The 22,855-nt window shown below is 53.9% G+C and overlaps 1 protein-coding gene across 1 annotated transcript; it reads left to right on the top strand.

The window, feature by feature from the left end:
• The first annotated feature begins 3,246 nt into the window (after positions 1–3,246).
• Positions 3,247–21,704, top strand: LOC144735116 (uncharacterized). The gene is made up of 5 exons (XM_078617532.1): positions 3,247–4,393; positions 19,246–19,391; positions 19,745–19,801; positions 20,842–21,413; positions 21,578–21,704. Exons 2-5 carry the CDS (start codon positions 19,284–19,286, stop codon positions 21,702–21,704), a joined length of 864 nt encoding a protein of 287 aa, XP_078473658.1. The 5' UTR covers positions 3,247–4,393; positions 19,246–19,283.
• The last annotated feature ends 1,151 nt before the right edge of the window (positions 21,705–22,855 follow it).

Consider the following 22,855-nt stretch of genomic DNA (forward strand, 5'->3'; position numbering starts at 1 on the left):
CATCGCCACGAGGGGAGACGAAGGCAGCCAGGCGTGATGCTGGCCACCATACCAAGGTCCCACTGAGCTACGTAGATTTTTTTCAAAAGTGAGCTGGCTTTCACCAATGATAGTTCAACGAAGTGGCTTATCGTGTACATTGACAGGTTTCGTGAGCGACATCAACAGCGGTGCTTCTTCCAGCTGTGGATGGGCCATGGATAACAATGCCCGGGCCCTTCGCCCAGCAGTGGATAGACCAAGGATCATGATGTCGAGGCGATATTCCAGCAGTGGATACGACCGTAAGTAAAGCTGCCGAGGCTTTAATCCGGCAGCGTATTACGGTGAATGGGAGGCCTTCATCCAGCAGTGGAGAAACCATGCCGAGTGATGTAGGGGAACCTTCGTCCAGTTGTCTTATGATGAGTGGGGAGCAGTCATCCAGTAGTGGATCGATCATAGTTCATGATGATGTTGAGGCCTTGATCATTTGATCAGGGGAGTGGATTATGCCACGTGTCATGACGAATGGGGAGGCCTCAGCCTAGCAAGTGAACGGACCCACAGCTTTCGTGACTGCAGGGATTCATCTTCTTGGTTCTTTCGGTAAAGTCACGTAGAAGGGAAATAATAAAATAATAAAAATAAAACAATAAAATTCTCACGACGATGTCCAAGTACTGTGTGTGTTCAATGTAGACATGATTCCCTGCAAAAGGTTTCTGTTTGGTTTTTGAACATCTTAACACCTGATTTAAAGCTTTCGTGACTGCAGGGATTAATATTCTTGGTTCTTTCGGTAGTAAAGTCACGTAGAAGGGACATAATAAAAGAATAAAAATTAAATACAATTCTCACGACGTTTCGATTGCAACACAAGCAATCAAACATCAGGTGTGAAAACCGCCGCTTTTTCAAAAAATGTCTTGCTGTGGTTTTCACGTCTGATGATGATTGCTTGTGTTGCAATCGAAACGTCGTGAGAATTATTTAATTGGTTTATTTTTATTATTTTATTATTTTCATTCTACGTGACTTTACCGAAAGAACCAAGAAGATGAGACCCAAGGCTGCCAACGCGTACCGATCCACCCCGTATTCTTGTACAGGATTATTTGGGGTTGCAGGTCCATACAGCGTCCAGCCGTTTCAATACGGGCAACATAATGTTTCATCTTCTTAGTTCTTTCGGTAAAGTCACGTAGAAGGAAAATAATAAAATAATAAAAGTACAAATTTGTGATAAATATTTTATTTTATTATGTTTTATTTTTATTATTTTCCTTCTACGTGACTTTACCGAAAGAGCCAAGAAGATGAATCCCTGCAGTCACGAAAGCTTTAAATCGAAACGTAATGTTTGTCTATTTGTTTGTGTTTCTCCCTTGTGATGGGACTTTATAGAATGAACGTTGAGATGTATAGGGGCACGGTGTCACCAATAAGATCTCTAAATTGATCCGTGATAAGATAGGGCACTGATAAGGGGTTGGCAGGTATGTAGTAGCGGTGTATAGTGTCGTGTAAAGTAGTGTCGTGTATAGTAATGTAGTTTCTAATAGTGTAGTGTATAGTATCATACCTTACACTATGAGACCTCCTTTACCAGTGGCAAAATATAGTAACAGGTTTTTACCCTTTGACCTGGTACAAAAACTGACACCTTTATAAAAGGCATCATGTTTGCAATAGCCACAACACAAGCAGTCAAAATGCAAACAAAAAGAAACAACTCTTTTTGTTTGCATTTTGACTGCTTGTGTTGACTGCTTGTTCTAGATTTGAAGCTTTCGTGACTGCAAGGATTCATATTCTTAGGTTTTTTTCGGTAAAGTCACGTAGGTAAAAAATTTAAATTAATGAAAGTAAAATAAAAAAAATCACGACGTTTCGGAGGCAACACAAGCTTCCGTTTTCAGGTGGAACCGTCACAGCACGATAGCTGTATCAGCTATCGTGATTTTTATTTTATTTAACTTTTATTAATTAATTGTTTTTACCTACGTGACTTTACCGAAAAAACCTAAGAAATTGACTGCTTGTGTTGTGGTTATTGCAAACATGATGCCTTGTATAAAGGTGTCAGTTTTAGTACCAGTTGAAAGGGTAAAAACATGTTACTACAGTATCATACCCGTCAACCCGTACGGTTTACCCCGTATTCTTGTCCAGCGAAATTGAGTTCTGGTCCATACGGCGTACACAGCCGTTTCAACACGGGCAAAAACATGTTTTATTTGCGTTTCTTCCTTGTGATGGTGTGACTTTGCAGGATGAACGTTGATATCTATAAGGGACACGGGTTGACAAGTGTCTGAATTGGTCTGTAACGTGGTGGGGCACGGATAAGGGGTTGACAGCTATTTAGTAACGTAGTGCATCGTGTCGTGTATAATGTAGTGTACAATGTAGTGTACAATGTAGTGTATAATGGAGTGTATAATGTAGTGTACAATGTAGTGTATACCGTAGTGTACAATGTAGTGTATACCGTAGTTTAGTGTATAATGTAGTGTATAATGTAGTGTACAATGTAGTGCATCGTGTCGTGGAGTGTACAATGTAGTGTACAATGTAGTGTATACCGTAGTTTAGTGTATAATGTAGTGTATAATGTAGTGTATACCGTAGTTTAGTGTACAGGACGAACGTTGAGATGTATAAAGGGACACGGGTTGACCAAGGTCTCCGAATTGGTCTGTAATAAGGTAGGGAGGGCACTGATAATAAGGGGTTGACAGTTCATGTAACCCCACAATGATGATGCTGCAGAGGCTGCAACTCGGCAAGTGGATAGGCCGTTTCGCTCATGACGGCGGCGAATTAGCATCACTTCAGCCGTGGCGGAAACAACCGCGGCTCGCCATGGACCGGCGTCGAGAAGCCAGTGGGTCCCGATGACAACGAACGATCAAGGGCTGCCTTTGGCGTCATCTAGCAGTGGAGTTTCCTGCAGGAGGCTATCGTGACGGAGCGCCTCGAAAACACCCTCCCGCCCCGCGCCGCCGCGAAGGCGGAGTGGAGGAGCCCGCGCGCGGCGTTTATATAGCAGAGCCCCCCCCCTCTACCCCCACACGGGGGGGGGGTGTGGGCGGGACCCTCCACGCGAACCCCCCGCGCGCTCATTGGACGAACGCGTTGGTCAACCGCGGGTCGCCTCGGGCTGCGCGCTCCGATTGGTTGGGCCGCTCGTCGATGGCCACGCCCACTCGCCACCCCCCTCTCCCTCCCCACGCGCCCGCACGGTTAGCCCCGCCCCCAACCGAGCGACGCCATTTTGAAGCGAGGGAGCGGGAGAAAGGAGGTTGGAGGTTTTGGAACAGCTGAGAGCGCCGGGGGCAGTGCGGGCAGCACAGCCGGGCAGCACCGCCGGGCAGCGCCGCGTGGAACGCGGGCAGCACCGCGGGCAGCAGCGGGCAGCACAGCCGGGCAGCACAGCCGGGCAGCACAGCCGGGGGCAGTACCGCGGGCAGCACAGCCGGGCAGCACCGCGGGCAGCACAGTGGGCAGCGGCGGGCAGCACCGCCGGGCAGCACCAGAGAACCCGGGACGAGAAACTCTGGGCCGGATCCAGAACCTGGGGCGGCGGCGGGGGGGGGACCACGGGACCACGGGCTCGAGGCACAAGCAAGGAACCAGGACCCCCCCCCCGCCGCCACCGCTGCTGCTGCAAGACCAGGGACCCCCCCCCCCCCTGGCGAGCGGGGTCCTGCGAACCAACATCTCGCGACTCGGGGAACGGAGATCGGGACCAGAGCCACCCCGGGCACGGGGGGGGTCCCCCCGAATCTGGTGATCGGGACTTGGGAGCGAGGTTCGTAGCGAGGAGGACTTCTGATGCCCGAACCCGGGACCCGCATCGCAACAGCCCGGAGGAGAAGGGCGCTCCTGGGTTAGAGGACCGCGCGGAGAAGGGCGCACACGAGGGGGGTGGGGTGGGGGGTGGGTAGCCGTCGGAACGCAACCGCGGACTGGGATCCGAAGGAACCCCCACAGCACCGTTGAGGACCGATCCCGGAACGTCGGCCGTCACCGGGGGGGAGGGGGGTGTGTGAGCTCTCTAACCGGGCTGTCTGGAGTCGGACAGCGCTGGGGGTAGTGGGGGTCTTATTTGAACCCCAGATAAACCCCCTCGATTGAACCGCCGCGTCCCCGCGATGCACGCGCGACGCTCGGGGTACTGCTGCTCCTGAGGCCGGGAGAGACCCCCCGGGACCCCCCCCCCCACCCCCCGGGGAGACCCCGTGAAGGGGACCCACCGGGACCCACCCCCCCCGGGGAGACCCCGTGAAGGGGACTCTGGATGCCGGCGCGAGGCTCTGCGAGGCCGCCCCACAGCAGGACCCCCATGCCTCCCCCGCGCGGCTGCGAGCCCCCATTGGCGCGGACTCGGACGAGAGCGACCAGAGGGGTGAGTCAACCACAACACAACCACCACAACCCCCACCACAACCACCACCACAACCACAACCATCACCACAACCACCACAACCATCACCACAACCACCACCCCCACAACCACCCCCACATCCACCTCCACAACCACCACAACCCCCACCACAACCACCACCACCCCCACAACCACCATCACAACCACCACCGCAACCACCACCACACGCGCCTCGCGACCACCCCCACAACTACCACCACCCCCACAACCACCCCCATCATCACCCCCACAACCACCACCACCACAACCACCATCACCCCCACAACCCCCACCACCCCCACTCCCACCACGCTTCTCGCGACCACCCCCCACAACCACCTTCCCACCCCCCTAAAAAAATCCCAGACCCCCCGTAAATGTTGTGTACCCCCCCCCTGACCCCTGAGACTGAACCCCAAATGCTGTCCCCTCGGATCCCCGCTCGGGAGGGTCCCACGAGGCCGCCGCGTCCCCTTGAACCCCCCCGACCTCCCTGACCCCTGAGGCGGACGCGACCCAGACAGACGGGGAGGGGTCTGTCTGCTGGGTCGATAGGGGTGTGCGTGGTGCCTGTGTGTGTGATGCCTGTGTGGTGTGGGTGTGTAGGGTGTGTGGTGCCTGTGTGTGTGATGCCTGTGTGTGTGTAGGGTGTGTGTGGTGTGTGTAGGGTGTGTGTGTGTGGTGCCTGTGTGTGTGTGTGTTGCCTGTGTGTGGGGTGTGTGTGTAGGGTGTGTGTGGTGTCTGTGTGTGGGTTGTGTGGTGTCTGTGTGTGGTGTCTGTGCGTGGTTCTCTGTAGGGTGTGTGTGTGTGGTTCTGTGTGTAGGGTGTGTGTCTGTGGTTCTGTGTTTAGGGTGTGTGTGGTGTCTGTGTGTGGGTTGTGTGGTGTCTGTGTGTAGGGTGTGTGGTGTGTATGTAGGGTGTGTGTGTGTGGTTCTGTGTGTGGGGTGTGTGATGTCTGTGTGTAGGGTGTGTGTGTGTGGTGTGTATGTAGGATGTGTGTGTGTGGTTCTGTGTGTAGGGTGTGTGTCTGTGGTTCTGTGTGTAGGGTGTGTGTGGTGTCTGTGTGTGGTTCTGTGTGTAGGGTGTGTGTGGTTCTGTGTAGGGTGTGTGTGTGTGGTGTGTATGTAGGGTGTGTGTCTGTGGTTCTGTGTGTAGGGTGTGTGTGGTGTCTGTGTGTGGGGTGCCTGTGTGTGTGGTTCTGTGTGTGGTGTGTGTGTGGTGTGTGTGTTTCCATGCTTAGGGTGTGTATCGCCCTGTGTGTAGTAGGGTGTGCGTGGTGCCTGCGTGCGGGGCTGTGTGTGTGGGGCGTGTGCTTTTGGCTGTGTGCGGGGTGTAGGTCTGGCTGTGTGGGAGGGTGTGTGCGCCTTGATTGGGGTTACGTCAGTCCATGCGTGTCTAGACGTTACCCGGCGCGTGGGCTTGAAGGGGGTGGGGTGAGATGGTGGTGGTGGGGGGTGGTTAAGGGGTGTGCACAGTGTGGGTGTGGGGAGCCACCGCAGTTTGATTCCCGCTCACGCGGCCGAACACTGCGCCGGTCCTGGGCCTCCCCTAGGTTGACTCGGCCTCAAATGAGTTCCTGGTGCGGTGTGCAGTAAGCATCGCCACTAGGGGAGACAAAGGCGGCCGGGCGGTTGGATGGCGACTGCCTCCAACGCCCAGACAAAGACGAAGGTCCCCCGTGTAGCCTTTAACAGGCTGTTGGGGCAAGTGCTGTTAGCGAGCACCTATGAAGGCCGGCACGGCACACGGGGTGGGTTGACAAAACCACGCCCGGCCGCCTTTGTCTCCCCAGTGACGATGTTTACACATCGCACCAGGTACTCATTTGAGGCTGAGTCGACCTAGGGGAGGCCCGGGACCGGTTCAGATAATCGTCACTGGTGTTGGCCATGAGCGGGAATCGAACCCGGATAGCCAGGTTCATAGCGCAGCGCGCTAACCGCTACACTACCGCTCCCCCACACTCACACACACACACACCCCAGACACACACCCACACACCCCAGACACACACCAACCAACATACACCTAGACACACACACACTTCCTCACATCCATACACCCAAACCCTCAAATCCACACACACCCCCTCACACACACACCCTCACACACACACCCTCACACACACCCCTTACACACACACACCCTCACACACACACCCTCACACGCCCAGACACCCACACACTCCCAGACACCCACACACTCCCTCGCATCCATATACTCAAATCCTCACATACACACACCCCACACACACACACTCACAAACCCACCCACTCACACACCCACCCACTCACACATCCACCCATACCTACCCACACACCCCCAGACACCCACACACCCCCACACACACACACCCCCTCACACACATCCACCCACACCTACCCACACCCGCCCAGACACCCACACACTCCCAGACATCCACACACCCCACACACACACCCACCCACTCACACACCCACCTAACCCACCCACCCAGACACCCACCCAGACACCCACACACACCCAGACACCCACACACCCACCCAGACACCCACACACCCACCCAGACACCCACACACCCACCCAGACACCCACACACCCACCCAGACACCCACACACCCACCCAGACACCCACACACGCCCAGACACCCACACACCCCACACACCCACCCACTCACACACATACCTACACCCACCCACCCAGACACCCACACACCCACCCACTCACACACACCTACACCCACCCACCCAGACACCCACACACCCACCCAGACACCCACACACCCACCCAGACACCCACACACCCACCCAGACACCCACACACCCCACACACCCACCCACGCACACACACACCTACACCCACCCACCCAGACACCCACACACCCACCCAGACACCCACACACCCCACACACACACCCACCTACTCACACACACACCTACACCCACCCACCCAGACACCCACACACCCACCCAGACACCCACACACCCACCCAGACACCCACACACCCACCCAGACACCCACACACCCACCTACCCACTCCCAAACCTACTCACACACCAACCCACACACTCACACACCCACCCACACACTCACACACCCACTCACACACCCGCCCACCCACTCACAAACCTACTCACACATCCACCCACACACCCACCCACTCACCCACCCACAACACGCCCAGACACAACGAACCGCCACCACCCACGCACCACACTCGCACACCCCCTCAGCATCTTGATGGTGGTGGTGATGATGGTAACGATGTTGCTGGTGATGATGGTAACGATGTTGCTGCATATGTTTAATGGCGATGACGCCGATAATGTGGTTGTTGATGTATCAGGTGGTGTTGCAGCTGTTATCCTCCTGCCGATGTTCCGGTGATGTTGTTTGGCTGATGTTGTTGATGTTTACTGCCGACTTTGCTCTGGATGCCGTTGGCGACGATGGCGATGTTGCCTGCAACGTTTTTTTTGCCGGCGGAAAGAAATTGTGCTGTCCGATGGCGATGGACCTTGGCTGGCTCGCCGGGAAACAGAGGCTTCTGTGTGGGCTCCGGCGCAGACAGAGCCGGCGGGGGCCGGGGTTAAATGAGTTCAGTCTGGCAGCCTCCGCGCATGCGCACTCGCACGATTCACAGGCACAGAGATTCATAGAGATATATACATAGAGATATGTATATAGATATATACATATAGATACATACATAGATATATACATAGAGATATAGACAGACACAGAGATACATAGAGATACATAGAGATATATACATAGAGATATACACAGAGATACATAGAGATATATACATAGAGATATAGACAGAGACACACAGAGATACATAGAGATACATAGAGATATAGACAGACACAGAGATACATAGAGATATATAGAGATATACACAGAGATACATAGAGATACATAGATATATAGACAGACACAGATATACATAGAGATACATAGAGATATATAGATATAGACAGAGACACACAGAGATACATAGAGATATATAGAGATATACACATAGAGATATATATAGATATACATAGAGATACATATATATACAGAGATATAGACAGAGACACAGAGATACATAGAGATATATAGACAGAGACACACAGAGACACACAGAGATACATAGAGATATATACATAGAGATATAGACAGAGACACACAGATATACATAGAGATGCATAGAGATATAGACAGACACAGAGATACATAGAGATATATAGAGATATACACAGAGATACATAGAGATATATAGAGATATACACAGAGATACATAGAGATAGATACATAGAGATATGTATGTATAGATATATACGTAGAGATACATAGAGATATACACAGATTCATAGAGATATATACATAGATATATATATAGATATATACATAGAGATACATAGAGATAGATACATATAGATATGTATAGATATACATAGAGATACATACATAGAGATATAGACAGAGACACAGAGATACATAGAGATATATACATAGAGATATATACATATAGATATACATAGAGATACGCACAGAGATACATATACATAGAGATATAGACAGACACAGAGATACATAGAGATAGATGCATAGAGATAGATACATAGAGATATGGACAGAGATACATATACACAGATACATAGAGATATACACAGGGATACATAGAGATATATACATAGACAATATACATAGAGATGTACACATAGAGATACATAGAGACATATACATAGAGATACACACATAGAGATACATAGAGATATACACAGGGATACATAGAGATATATACATAGACAATATACATAGAGATGTACACATAGAGATACATAGAGACATATACATAGAATTACACACATAGAGATACATAGAGATATACACAGGGATACATAGAGATATATACATAGACAATATACATAGAGATGTACACATAGAGATACATAGAGACGTATACATAGAGATACACACATAGAGATACATTGAGATATACACAGAGAGATATATACATAGAGACACAGCTACAGAGATGTACACACATACAGACACATACACATAAGAGACGTGTAGATGTACACACAGAGAGATATACACAGATACGGAAATACAGATATGCACACACACAAATGTTAACATACGTAGATACTGTATACACACACGCGTGTCTTCTACGTGTGTTCCTGTATGCGAACACATGATATATTTTCACCCCGATGGTTTGTTAAGGCGAGACGTGGGATCTGTGTGTGTATCCAGTATCATTGTGTGTGTGTGTGTACCATGCTCCTGTGTGTGTGTGTACCATGCTCCTGTGTGTGTGTGTACCATGCTCCTGTGTGTGTGTGTACCATGCTCCTGTGTGTGTGTGTGCCATGCTCCTGTGTGTGTGTGTGTGTGCCATGCTCCAGTGTGTGTGTGTACCATGCTCCAGTGTGTGTGTGTGTGTACCATGCTCCTGTGTGTGTGTGTGTACCATGCTCGTGTGTGTGTGTGTACCATGCTCCTGTGTGTGTGTGTGTACCATGCCCCTGTGTGTGTGTGTGTGTACCATGCCCCTGTGTGTGTGTGTGTGTACCATGCTCCAGTGTGTGTGTACCATGCTCCTGTGTGTGTGTGTGTACCATGCCCCTGTGTGTGTGTGTACCATGCCCCTGTGTGTGTGTGTGTACCATGCTCCTGTGTGTGTGTACCATGCTCCTGTGTGTGTGTGTACCATGCCCCTGTGTGTGTGTGTACCATGCCCCTGTGTGTGTGTGTGTACCATGCTCCTGTGTGTGTGTGTGTACCATGCTCCAGTGTGTGTGTGTACCATGCTCCTGTGTGTGTGTGTGCCATGCCCCTGTGTGTGTGTGTGTACCATGCTCCTGTGTGTGTGTGTACCATGCTCCTGTGTGTGTGTGTACCATGCCCCTGTGTGTGTGTGTACCATGCCCCTGTGTGTGTGTGTGTACCATGCTCCTGTGTGTGTGTGTACCATGCTCCTGTGTGTGTGTGTACCATGCTCCTGTGTGTGTGTGTACCATGCCCCTGTGTGTGTGTGTGTACCATGCTCCTGTGTGTGTGTGTACCATGCTCCTGTGTGTGTGTGTACCATGCTCCTGTGTGTGTGTACCATGCTCCAGTGTGTGTGTGTACCATGCCCCTGTGTGTGTGTGTGTACCATGCCCCTGTGTGTGTGTGTACCATGCCCCTGTGTGTGTGTGTGTACCATGCCCCTGTGTGTGTGTGTGTACCATGCCCCTGTGTGTGTGTGTACCATGCCCCTGTGTGTGTGTGTGTACCATGCCCCTGTGTGTGTGTGTGTACCATACTCCTGTGTGTGTGTGTGTACCATACTCCTGTGTGTGTGTGTACCATACTCCTGTGTGTGTGTGTGTGTACCATGCCCCTGTGTGTGTGTGTACCATGCTCCTGTGTGTGTGTGTGTGTACCATGCTCCTGTGTGTGTGTGTGTGTACCATACTCCTGTGTGTGTGTGTGTACCATGCTCCTGTGTGTGTGTGTGTGTACCATACTCCTGTGTGTGTGTGTGTACCATACTCCTGTGTGTGTGTGTGTGTACCATACTCCTGTGTGTGTGTGTACCATGCTCCTGTGTGTGTGTGTACCATGCTCCTGTGTGTGTGTGTGTGTACCATACTCCTGTGTGTGTGTGTGTGTGTACCATGCCCCTGTGTGTGTGTGTGTACCATACTCCTGTGTGTGTGTGTACCATGCTCCTGTGTGTGTGTGTGCCATGCCCCTGTGTGTGTGTGTGTACCATACTCCTGTGTGTGTGTGTACCATGCTCCAGTGTGTGTGTGTACCATGCTCCAGTGTGTGTGTGTGTACCATGCTCCTGTGTGTGTGTGTACCATGCTCCAGTGTGTGTGTGTGTACCATGCTCCTGTGTGTGTGTGTGTACCATGCCCCTGTGTGTGTGTGTACCATGCTCCAGTGTGTGTGTGTGTACCATGCTCCTGTGTGTGTGTGTGTACCATGCTCCAGTGTGTGTGTGTGTACCATGCTCCTGTGTGTGTGTGTACCATGCTCCTGTGTGTGTGTGTGTGTACCATACTCCTGTGTGTGTGTGTGTGTACCATGCCCCTGTGTGTGTGTGTGTACCATACTCCTGTGTGTGTGTGTACCATGCTCCTGTGTGTGTGTGTGCCATGCCCCTGTGTGTGTGTGTGTACCATACTCCTGTGTGTGTGTGTACCATGCTCCAGTGTGTGTGTGTACCATGCTCCAGTGTGTGTGTGTGTACCATGCTCCTGTGTGTGTGTGTACCATGCTCCAGTGTGTGTGTGTGTACCATGCTCCTGTGTGTGTGTGTGTACCATGCCCCTGTGTGTGTGTGTACCATGCTCCAGTGTGTGTGTGTGTACCATGCTCCTGTGTGTGTGTGTGTGTACCATGCTCCAGTGTGTGTGTGTGTACCATGCTCCTGTGTGTGTGTGTACCATGCTCCAGTGTGTGTGTGTACCATGCTCCTGTGTCCGTGTGTGTGTACCATGCTCCTGTGTGTGTGTGTGTACCATGCTCCAGTGTGTGTGTGTACCATGCTCCTGTGTGTGTGTGTACCATGCTCCAGTGTGTGTGTGTGTACCATGCTCCTGTGTGTGTGTGTGTACCATGCTCCAGTGTGTGTGTGTACCATGCTCCTGTGTGTGTGTGTACCATGCTCCTGTGTGTGTGTGTACCATGCTCCTGTGTGTGTGTGTACCATGCTCCTGTGTGTGTGTGTGTGTACCATGCTCCAGTGTGTGTGTGTGTACCATGCCCCTGTGTGTGTGTGTACCATGCTCCAGTGTGTGTGTGTGTACCATGCCCCTGTGTGTGTGTGTGTACCATGCTCCTGTGTGTGTGTGTACCATGCTCCAGTGTGTGTGTGTGTACCATGCTCCTGTGTGTGTGTGTGTGTACCATGCCCCTGTGTGTGTGTGTGTACCATGCCCCTGTGTGTGTGTGTACCATGCCCCTGTGTGTGTGTGTACCATGCTCCAGTGTGTGTGTGTGTGTACCATGCCCCTGTGTGTGTGTGTACCATGCCCCTGTGTGTGTGTGTACCATGCTCCAGTGTGTGTGTGTGTACCATGCTCCTGTGTGTGTGTGTACCATGCCCCTGTGTGTGTGTGTACCATGCCCCTGTGTGTGTGTGTACCATGCTCCTGTGTGTGTGTGTGTACCATGCTCCAGTGTGTGTGTGTGTACCATGCTCCTGTGTGTGTGTGTACCATGCCCCTGTGTGTGTGTGTACCATGCTCCAGTGTGTGTGTGTGTACCATGCTCCAGTGTGTGTGTGTGTGTACCATGCCCCTGTGTGTGTGTGTACCATGCCCCTGTGTGTGTGTGTACCATGCTCCTGTGTGTGTGTGTGTGTACCATACTCCTGTGTGTGTGTGTGTGTGTACCATGCCCCTGTGTGTGTGTGTGTACCATACTCCTGTGTGTGTGTGTACCATGCTCCTGTGTGTGTGTGTGCCATGCCCCTGTGTGTGTGTGTGTACCATACTCCTGTGTGTGTGTGTACCATGCTCCAGTGTGTGTGTGTACCATGCTCCAGTGTGTGTGTGTGTACCATGCTCCTGTGTGTGTGTGTACCATGCTCCAGTGTGTGTGTGTGTACCATGCTCCTGTGTGTGTGTGTGTACCATGCCCCTGTGTGTGTGTGTACCATGCTCCAGTGTGTGTGTGTGTACCATGCTCCTGTGTGTGTGTGTGTGTACCATGCTCCAGTGTGTGTGTGTGTACCATGCTCCTGTGTGTGTGTGTACCATGCTCCAGTGTGTGTGTGTGTACCATGCTCCTGTGTGTGTGTGTACCATGCTCCAGTGTGTGTGTGTACCATGCTCCAGTGTGTGTGTGTGTACCATGCTCCTGTGTGTGTGTGTACCATGCTCCAGTGTGTGTGTGTGTACCATGCTCCTGTGTGTGTGTGTGTACCATGCTCCAGTGTGTGTGTGTACCATGCTCCTGTGTGTGTGTGTACCATGCTCCTGTGTGTGTGTGTGCCATGCTCCTGTGTGTGTGTGTACCATGCTCCTGTGTGTGTGTGTGTACCATGCTCCAGTGTGTGTGTGTACCATGCTCCTGTGTGTGTGTGTACCATGCTCCAGTGTGTGTGTGTGTACCATGCTCCTGTGTGTGTGTGTGTACCATGCTCCAGTGTGTGTGTGTACCATGCTCCTGTGTGTGTGTGTACCATGCTCCTGTGTGTGTGTGTACCATGCTCCTGTGTGTGTGTGTACCATGCTCCTGTGTGTGTGTGTACCATGCTCCTGTGTGTGTGTGTACCATGCTCCAGTGTGTGTGTGTGTACCATGCTCCTGTGTGTGTGTGTACCATGCCCCTGTGTGTGTGTGTACCATGCTCCAGTGTGTGTGTGTGTACCATGCTCCTGTGTGTGTGTGTACCATGCTCCTGTGTGTGTGTGTACCATGCTCCTGTGTGTGTGTGTACCATGCTCCTGTGTGTGTGTGTACCATGCTCCAGTTTGTGTGTGTGTACCATGCTCCAGTGTGTGTGTGTACCATGCTCCTGTGTGTGTGTGTGTGTACCATGCTCCAGTGTGTGTGTGTGTACCATGCCCCTGTGTGTGTGTGTACCATGCTCCAGTGTGTGTGTGTGTACCATGCCCCTGTGTGTGTGTGTACCATGCTCCTGTGTGTGTGTGTACCATGCTCCAGTGTGTGTGTGTGTACCATGCTCCTGTGTGTGTGTGTGTACCATGCCCCTGTGTGTGTGTGTGTACCATGCCCCTGTGTGTGTGTGTACCATGCCCCTGTGTGTGTGTGTACCATGCTCCAGTGTGTGTGTGTGTGTACCATGCCCCTGTGTGTGTGTGTACCATGCCCCTGTGTGTGTGTGTACCATGCTCCAGTGTGTGTGTGTGTACCATGCTCCTGTGTGTGTGTGTACCATGCCCCTGTGTGTGTGTGTACCATGCCCCTGTGTGTGTGTGTACCATGCTCCTGTGTGTGTGTGTGTACCATGCTCCAGTGTGTGTGTGTGTACCATGCCCCTGTGTGTGTGTGTACCATGCTCCTGTGTGTGTGTGTACCATGCCCCTGTGTGTGTGTGTACCATGCTCCAGTGTGTGTGTGTGTACCATGCTCCAGTGTGTGTGTGTGTGTACCATGCCCCTGTGTGTGTGTGTACCATGCCCCTGTGTGTGTGTGTACCATGCTCCAGTGTGTGTGTGTGTGTACCATGCCCCTGTGTGTGTGTGTACCATGCCCCTGTGTGTGTGTGTACCATGCTCCAGTGTGTGTGTGTGTACCATGCTCCTGTGTGTGTGTAATATAATACACTCCAACGGGCAAAGTCTGAAATGAGCCCTCACCTCGAGCGCAATGGGCATGGTTATCCTGCAGAGGATTATGGATCATGTCGGCAGAATATAAGAGGCACGCGTTACGCCTGGACTCTCAGAATTACAGAGACCCATAGACTCCCATAGAGACCCATATACTCCCATAACGACCCATAGACTCCCATAGAGACCCATAGACTCCCATAGAGACCCACACACTCTTATAGAGATCCATAGACTCCCTTAGACCCATATACCCTCACAGAGACCCATAGATTGCCATAGAGACCCATAGATTGCCATAGAGACCATAGACTCTCATAGAGACCCATAGACTCACATAGAGACCCATAAACTCCCATAGAGACCCACACACTCTTATAGAGATCCATAGACTCCCTTAGACCCATATACCCTCATAGAGACCCATAGATTGCCATAGAGACCATAGACTCTCATAGAGACCCATATACTCACATAGAGACCCATAGACTCCCATAGAGATCCATAGACTCTATGAGACTCATCGACTCACATAGAGACCCATAGACTCCCATTGAGGCCCTATACTCGCACACAGACCCATATACTTCCATAGAGACCCACACACTCTTATAGAGATCCATAGACTCCCTTAGACCCATATACCCTCATAGAGACCCATAGATTGCCATAGAGACCCATAGACTCTCATAGAGACCCATAGACTCACATAGAGACCCATAGGCTCACATAGAGACCCATAGACTCCTATAGAGACCCATAGACTCCCATAGAGACCCATAGACTCTCATAGAGACCCATAGACTCTCATTGAGACCCATAGACTCCCATAGAGACTCGTAGACTCGCACGGAGACCCATAGACTTCCATAGGGACCCATAGACTCACATAGAGACCCATAGACTCGCACGGAGACCCATAGACTTCCATAGAGACCCACACACTCTTATAGAGATCCATAGACTCCCTTACACCCATATACCCTCATAGAGACCCGTAGACTCCCATAGAGACCCGTAGACTCCCATAGAGACCCATAGACTCCCATAGAGACACATAGACTCACATAGAGACCCGTAGACTTACATAGAGACCCACACACTCTTATAGAGATCCATAGACTCCCTTAGACCCATATACCCTCATAGAGACCCATAGATTGCCATAGAGACCCATAGATTGCCATAGAGACCATAGACTCTCATAGAGACCCATAGACTCACATAGAGACCCATAAACTCCCATAGAGACCCACACACTCTTATAGAGATCCATAGACTCCCTTAGACCCATATACCCTCATAGAGACCCATAGATTGCCATAGAGACCATAGACTCTCATAGAGACCCATATACTCACATAGAGACCCATAGACTCCCATAGAGATCCATAGACTCTATGAGACTCATCGACTCACATAGAGACCCATAGACTCCCATTGAGGCCCTATACTCGCACACAGACCCATATACTTCCATAGAGACCCACACACTCTTATAGAGATCCATAGACTCCCTTAGACCCATATACCCTCATAGAGACCCATAGATTGCCATAGAGACCCATAGACTCTCATAGAGACCCATAGACTCACATAGAGACCCATAGGCTCACATAGAGACCCATAGACTCCTATAGAGACCCATAGACTCCCATAGAGACCCATAGACTCTCATAGAGACCCATAGACTCTCATTGAGACCCATAGACTCCCATAGAGACTCGTAGACTCGCACGGAGACCCATAGACTTCCATAGGGACCCATAGACTCACATAGAGACCCATAGACTCGCACGGAGACCCATAGACTTCCATAGAGACCCACACACTCTTATAGAGATCCATAGACTCCCTTACACCCATATACCCTCATAGAGACCCGTAGACTCCCATAGAGACCCGTAGACTCCCATAGAGACCCATAGACTCCCATAGAGACACATAGACTCACATAGAGACCCGTAGACTTACATAGAGACCCGTAGACTCCCATAGAGACCCATAGACTCCCATAGAGACACATAGACTCTCATAGAGACCCATATACTCCCATAGAGACCCTTAGACTCACATAGAACCGGTCCTGGGGCTGCCCTAGGTCAACACAGCCTTAAATGAGTACCCGGTGCAGTTTGTCAACATGAGCACTGGGGAGACAAAGGCGGCCGTGTCGGCCTCCATAGGCAGTGCTCGCAAACAGAACTTGCCCCAGTAGTCAAGGCGTACGGTAAGGGGGGGGGGGCGATCTTTGTGTACGTGAGTGAGAGTCGGCGGGGTGGGAGGGTGGGTGCAGGGCGAATGCGAAAGTCTAGACGTTGAGTCATCACGGTGTGACCCCCTGCCAAAATAAAGGCTCCCATGACGGGGAGGGTAGGTCTCCCACCCCCTCTTCCTCTTGCCAGAATAGAAGTCCCCTCGTCACGGGATGGACCCGCTTGCCAAAATAAAGGCCCTCTCAGCACGGATTGGCTACCTCTCCAGAATAGAAGTCCCCTCGTCACGGGATGGACCTGCTTGCCAAAATAAAGGCCCTCTCAGCACGGATTGGCTACCTCTCCAGAATAGAAGTCCCCTCGTCACGAGGCTTGACCCGCTTTCCAAAATAAAGGCCCTTTCAGGATGGAATGGCTCTCCAGAATAGAAGTCCCCTCGTCACGGGATGGACACGCTTGCCAAAATAAAGGCCCTCAGCACGGATTGGCTACCTCTCCAGAATAGAAGTCCCCTCGTCACGGGGCTTGACCCGCTTGCCAAAATAAAGGCCCTTTCAGGATGGAATGGCTCTCCAGAATAGAAGTCCCCTCGTCACGGGGCTTGACCCGCTTGCCAAAATAAAGGCCCTTTCAGGATGGAATGGCTCTCCAGAATAGAAGTCCCCTCGTCACGGGATGGACCCGCTTGCCAAAATAAAGGCCGCCCCGTCGGCCGGGTGCCGTCTGTCTGCCAAACATCAAAGGCTGGCATCAGCTGTTTCGACTCCCCCCGCCTGGCAGAATAAAAGTCTACGTCGCAGAGTGGCCCCCTGCCAAATTAAAGCCCCCCCCCCCCGCCGCCAATCTCCCATCTTAAGTCAAGGTCTCTCTCCCCTGGGGGCAGGAAACTTCTGCCCAAACCACCGTGGGAGGTCGTCGATCGTCCTGCACAGACCCCTCCTGCATCCCTCTCGTCCGTCTGTCTGCAACGACCTTGCCGCACCCCCACAGCCAACCGCGCTGTCGAGTCCCTGTCCCCTTGTCAGAGGTCGCAAACGGGTTTTGATTCCTTACCCGTAGCCGGCCGTACCAGGGTCGCAAACGGGTACCCGTACCCGACCGTACCCTACCCGTACCCTTCCCGTACTCGGCCGGGTACGGGTAGGGTACGGGTATCGGGTACCCGATTGCGACCTCTGGGATGAAGCCATGTTGCAGGCGCGGGTGGGTTGATTCTAGGAACTTGAATTGTGAGAAGAGACGAGACGTTGGGAAATGAGTGACAAACGGTGACTCACCAGTGACTCACCCGTACCCGGCCGCACCAGGGTCGCAAACGGCTACCCGTACCCGGCCGGGTACGGGTAGCCGGGTATCGAGTAGGGTACGGGTATCGGGTACCCGGTTGCGACCTCTGCCCCTTGCTCAAGAGGCTCCGGCTTCACTCTGCCGTGCCCTGCTGCATCGCCTCTGGCCGACCTTGCTAATCGTCGGCATCCTCGTCATCATTTTAACACGCGGGCTTTCGCCGTAACGCAGGTAAACATTTTGTTTTGCGCTATCGAACCCAAGAAGAGCTGTATGATGGGTCATCTTTGTCGGCCGTGATGAATCCACTGTTGGCTTAAGGCCCCCCCCCGCCCGCCCCAATGCTTAAAGTCACCTCTCGCGATGGTGGGGGGTGCGCGCCATCGGTGGCTAGGAGATGTTCACGACCTCGCCCGGTGTACTGGAGGTCGTGGACATTCGGCGTTTGTTGTCGCGTGGATTTTTCTCCGGGTCCTCCCTTTTTCCACTCCACACTCGGGATCATCATGATGTGATGGTGTGTCGGTGATGGTGTAACGATGATGGCTTAACGGTGATGTTGTGTCGGTGATGGTGTAACAGTGATGGTGTGGCAGTAATGATGTCTGTCGGTGGTGTAACAGTGACGGTTAACCGTGACGGTGTAATGGTGACGGTGTAACGGTGACAGTGTAATGGTGACGGTGTGACGGTGTAACGGTGACGGTGTGACGGTGACGGTGTAACGGTGACGGTGTGACGGTGTAATGGTGACGGTGTAATGGTGACGGTGTGACGGTGTAATGGTGACGGTGTGACGGTGTAATGGTGACGGTGTGACGGTGTAATGGTGACGGTGTGACGGTGTGACGGTGTGACGGTGATGGTGTGACGGTGTAACGGTGACGGTGTAATGGTGACGGTGACATGGTGACGGTGTAATGGTGAGGGTGTAATGGTGATGGTGTAATGGTGATGGTGTAATGGTGATGGTTATGACGGTGTAACGGTGACGGTGTGACGGTGACGGTGTGATGGTGACGGTGTGGTGTGGTTTGGCGTGGTGCGGTGTGCACAGGGGTGGTGTGTGTGCCGCCACGGAGGCTGGTGCTGCTGATGGCCGGCGTGGCTGCCATGGTGTTCCTGCCCTGCTCACTGCTCCACCACCACCACCTCCTCCTCCTCGACAGCCGCCCCACACCCCCACTGCTCACGCACACCATGGTAACCGTAGTAACGCGCACACTCCATCGCGGCCGCGGTGACGCACAAACACCACGGTAACCGTGGGAGTGCCGTGCTCGCCGTGGTAACGCACGCTGCGTGGTATCGTAATCGCGACGGTGACACGCAACGCCGTGACGACGCACGCCGCCACGCTCGCCACGCGACGCGGACAACGCAACATGCGACGTCCCTGTTAGTGGGGTCGTGATGCTGATGATGCTGATGATGCTGCTGATGATGATACTGCTCGTGCTGATGATGATGCCTATGATATTGATGGTGATCCTGCTGATGATGATGATCATGCTGCTGATGATGATCATGCTGCTGTGTGTGCGTGTGTCTCACAGGGTAGTGGCCTGTGGCCTGCTGACCGAGCAGCCTCGCAAACCGCAAGTTCTCATCAGGTGACTGGTCCCACGTCACACCCGCAACGTCACCCCCTACGTCACGTCAACAACATCATACCCCCACAACATCACACCCGCAACGTCACCCCCTACGTCACGTCAACAACATCATACCCCCACAACATCACACCCGCAACGTCACCCCCTACGTCACGTCAACAACATCATACCCCCACAACATCACACCCGCAACGTCACCCCCTACGTCACGTCAACAACATCATACCCCCACAACATCACACCCGCAACGTCACCCCCCTACGTCACGTCAACAACATCATACCCCCACAACATCACACCCGCAACGTCACCCCCCCCCCCCCACCAACGTCACACCCCATAACATCACACCCACTCCATCATACCTCCCAAAGACGGACCCGCAATGTCACACCGACAACATCACCTCCCCGCAACGTCACACCCGCACCCTCACACCCTCAACGTCACCATTCAAAGTCACCCCCCCAACGTCACCCCCCCAACGTCACCCCCCCAACGTCACCCCCCCAACGTCACCCCCCCAACGTCACCACTCAAAGTCACCCCCCCCAACGTCACCCCCCCAACGTCACCCCCCCAACGTCACCCCCCCCAACGTCACCACTCAAAGTCACCCCCCCAACGTCACCCCCCCAACGTCACCCCCCCAACGTCACCACCCCAACGTCACCACCCCAACGTTACCCCCCCAACGTCACCCCCCCCAACGTCACCACTCAAAGTCACCCCCCCAACGTCACCCCCCCAACGTCACCCCCCCCAACGTCACCCCCCCAACGTCACACTCTCCAAGGTCACACCCTCAAGGTCACCACTCATAGTCAGTGCAGCAGAGGTTCAGTGATGGGGTTGTTGTTGTTGTTGTTGTTTTTATTGATTTCAATGTCTCTCTGTGTTCTATCTTCTCCTCTCTCTGTTTTCCTCTTCACTTCTCTCCACCCCCCCTCTCCCCACCCCCCTCTCTCCCCCCCCACCCTCTGCCCCCCCCCCCCCACTCTCCCCACCCCCCCCCTCGCCACCGTCGCCCCCACCAGCCCCTGGTGTGCGGCGGGGGCTCTGCGACGGGGGGCCCCCCGGCCGCCCGCGACCCCTTCGCCCGCCCTGGCGGGGGGCTCAAGTACCCGTACAGCTCCTCCGAGGTGGACCTGCCCCCCACGATCGCGCTCTCGGACGGCGAGGAGCCGCCCCCCTACAAGGGCCCCTGCTCCCTGCGCCTTCGCAACCACGAGCAGCAGCTGGAGATCAACCGCGAGGCCATCCGGCCGCCCCCCAACCGCACCGTCTTCGACAGCGACTACTGGCCGCACTTCCGGCCCCCCCTCCTGCCGAGCGGGGGTCTCGGCGGGGGGGGCTCGCGGCGGCGACGGGGGGGGGGGGGCCCCCCGCGGGGGCTGTCGCTGCCGCCGCCGCCCTCCTACAGCGAGGCGCTGAGACACTGCCTCATGCCGCACGCCGTCACCGCGACCGCCGGCGTCGGCGCCAAGGCGGCAGCGGGCCCCGCCGCGGGCACGGGCGCCGTCGCCGCCGCCGGCTGCGCGACCAGCGGGGCTGCCGGCACGAAGCCCGGCGCGGGCGCCGCCGCCGGCAACAGCGACGGCGCGACCGGGCAAGAGACGGCGGTCGTGGTGGTGGTGGTGGGGGTGGGGGTGGGGGGCGGCCAACCGCAGACTAACGTCAGGGGACGCACGGCTTGACGGGAGAACGGAGACGGACGGGCCGACGGACTGGTGCGGACGCACGCACGCACGCACGCGGGGTCGACATCCGTAGGCCACGCTGCAACGCGGCCGTTGTGGGTCCGGGGGCGGAAGGGGAAAGGAGAGCGGCGGTGACGGCCGCGGTGACGGCCGCGGTGACGGCGGTGCCAAAGAGGGAGGGCGGAAGCAGGAGGAACTGACGGGCGCGGGAGAGCGCGTGAAGCGGGCGAGAGAGCGACGCGGCGGCGAGGATTTGGACCGGTCATTGCGGGGAGAGCGGGGAAGAGGGGGGGGGGGGGCGCCCAAGGCGGACCGCTCGCCTCGCTCGCGCCGATCGCTTTTAGTGCCAGTGCTGGACTCGCGGAGGACGGAGAAGATGAGAGAAATAATAAGAAATATCTATATCTCTATAATAGTAACGAGCAGAGATTCTATCTATATATATACGTCTAGCGACACTCGCCCGGCCGTTGGCGCGGCCGGGAGATGTTCCAAAGTGCTTTTAGGGGTCAGGCAAATGTTTCAGGGTCAGGCAAATGTTTCACAAAAGCACACAGCCACCGGGGGAGGTGGTGGCTCACCACCCGGTGCTCACCACCCGGCGCTCACCACTCGGCGCTCATCACCCGCCACTCACCGTCACTCACCGTCGCTCACCACCCGGCGCTCACCGTCACTCACCACTCGCCGCTCACCACCCGCCACTCACCGTCACTCACCGTCGCTCACCACCCGGCGCTCACCGTCACTCACCACCCGGCGCTCACCACCCGGCGCTCACCACTCGGCGCTCACCGTCGCTCACCACTCGCCGCTCACCACTCGCCGCTCACCACTCGGCGCTCACCACCCGCCACTCACCGTCACTCACCGTCGCTCACCACCCGGCGCTCACCACTCGGCGCTCACCGCCAACGCGAGGAACGCCGATCACCGTTCTGTTACCATGATGATGATGATTATTGCCATCGTCATTATTACCTGTCGTCGTCGGTTTTCGTTGTTATATTTTAGGTTCTGTCAGTACCAAGGGCGTTGTGGCAGAAGATTATTTAATTTGCTATTGCTGTTATTTTATGTTATTTTATTATACTAGATAATTTGTTAACGAGGAGGAGATGGGGGGGGGAGGGGGAGGCGGGGCAGGCGTTGGGGGGGGGGGTCAAGCAGTTGCACTAAATCTGGGGGGCACGATCGGGGACTGGGCGTGTGCGTGTGTGTCTGTGCACACCTGTGTGTGTGTGCAGGTGTGTGTGTCTGTGTGCACACCTGTGTGCAGGTGTGTGTGTGTGTGTCTGTACACACCTGTGTGTAGATGTGTGTGTGTCTGTGCGCACCTGTGCGTGTGTGT

This window comes from Lampetra planeri, chromosome 54, assembly GCF_965212315.1.
Source record: "Lampetra planeri chromosome 54, kcLamPlan1.2.h2, whole genome shotgun sequence".
NCBI lineage: Eukaryota > Metazoa > Chordata > Hyperoartia > Petromyzontiformes > Petromyzontidae > Lampetra > Lampetra planeri.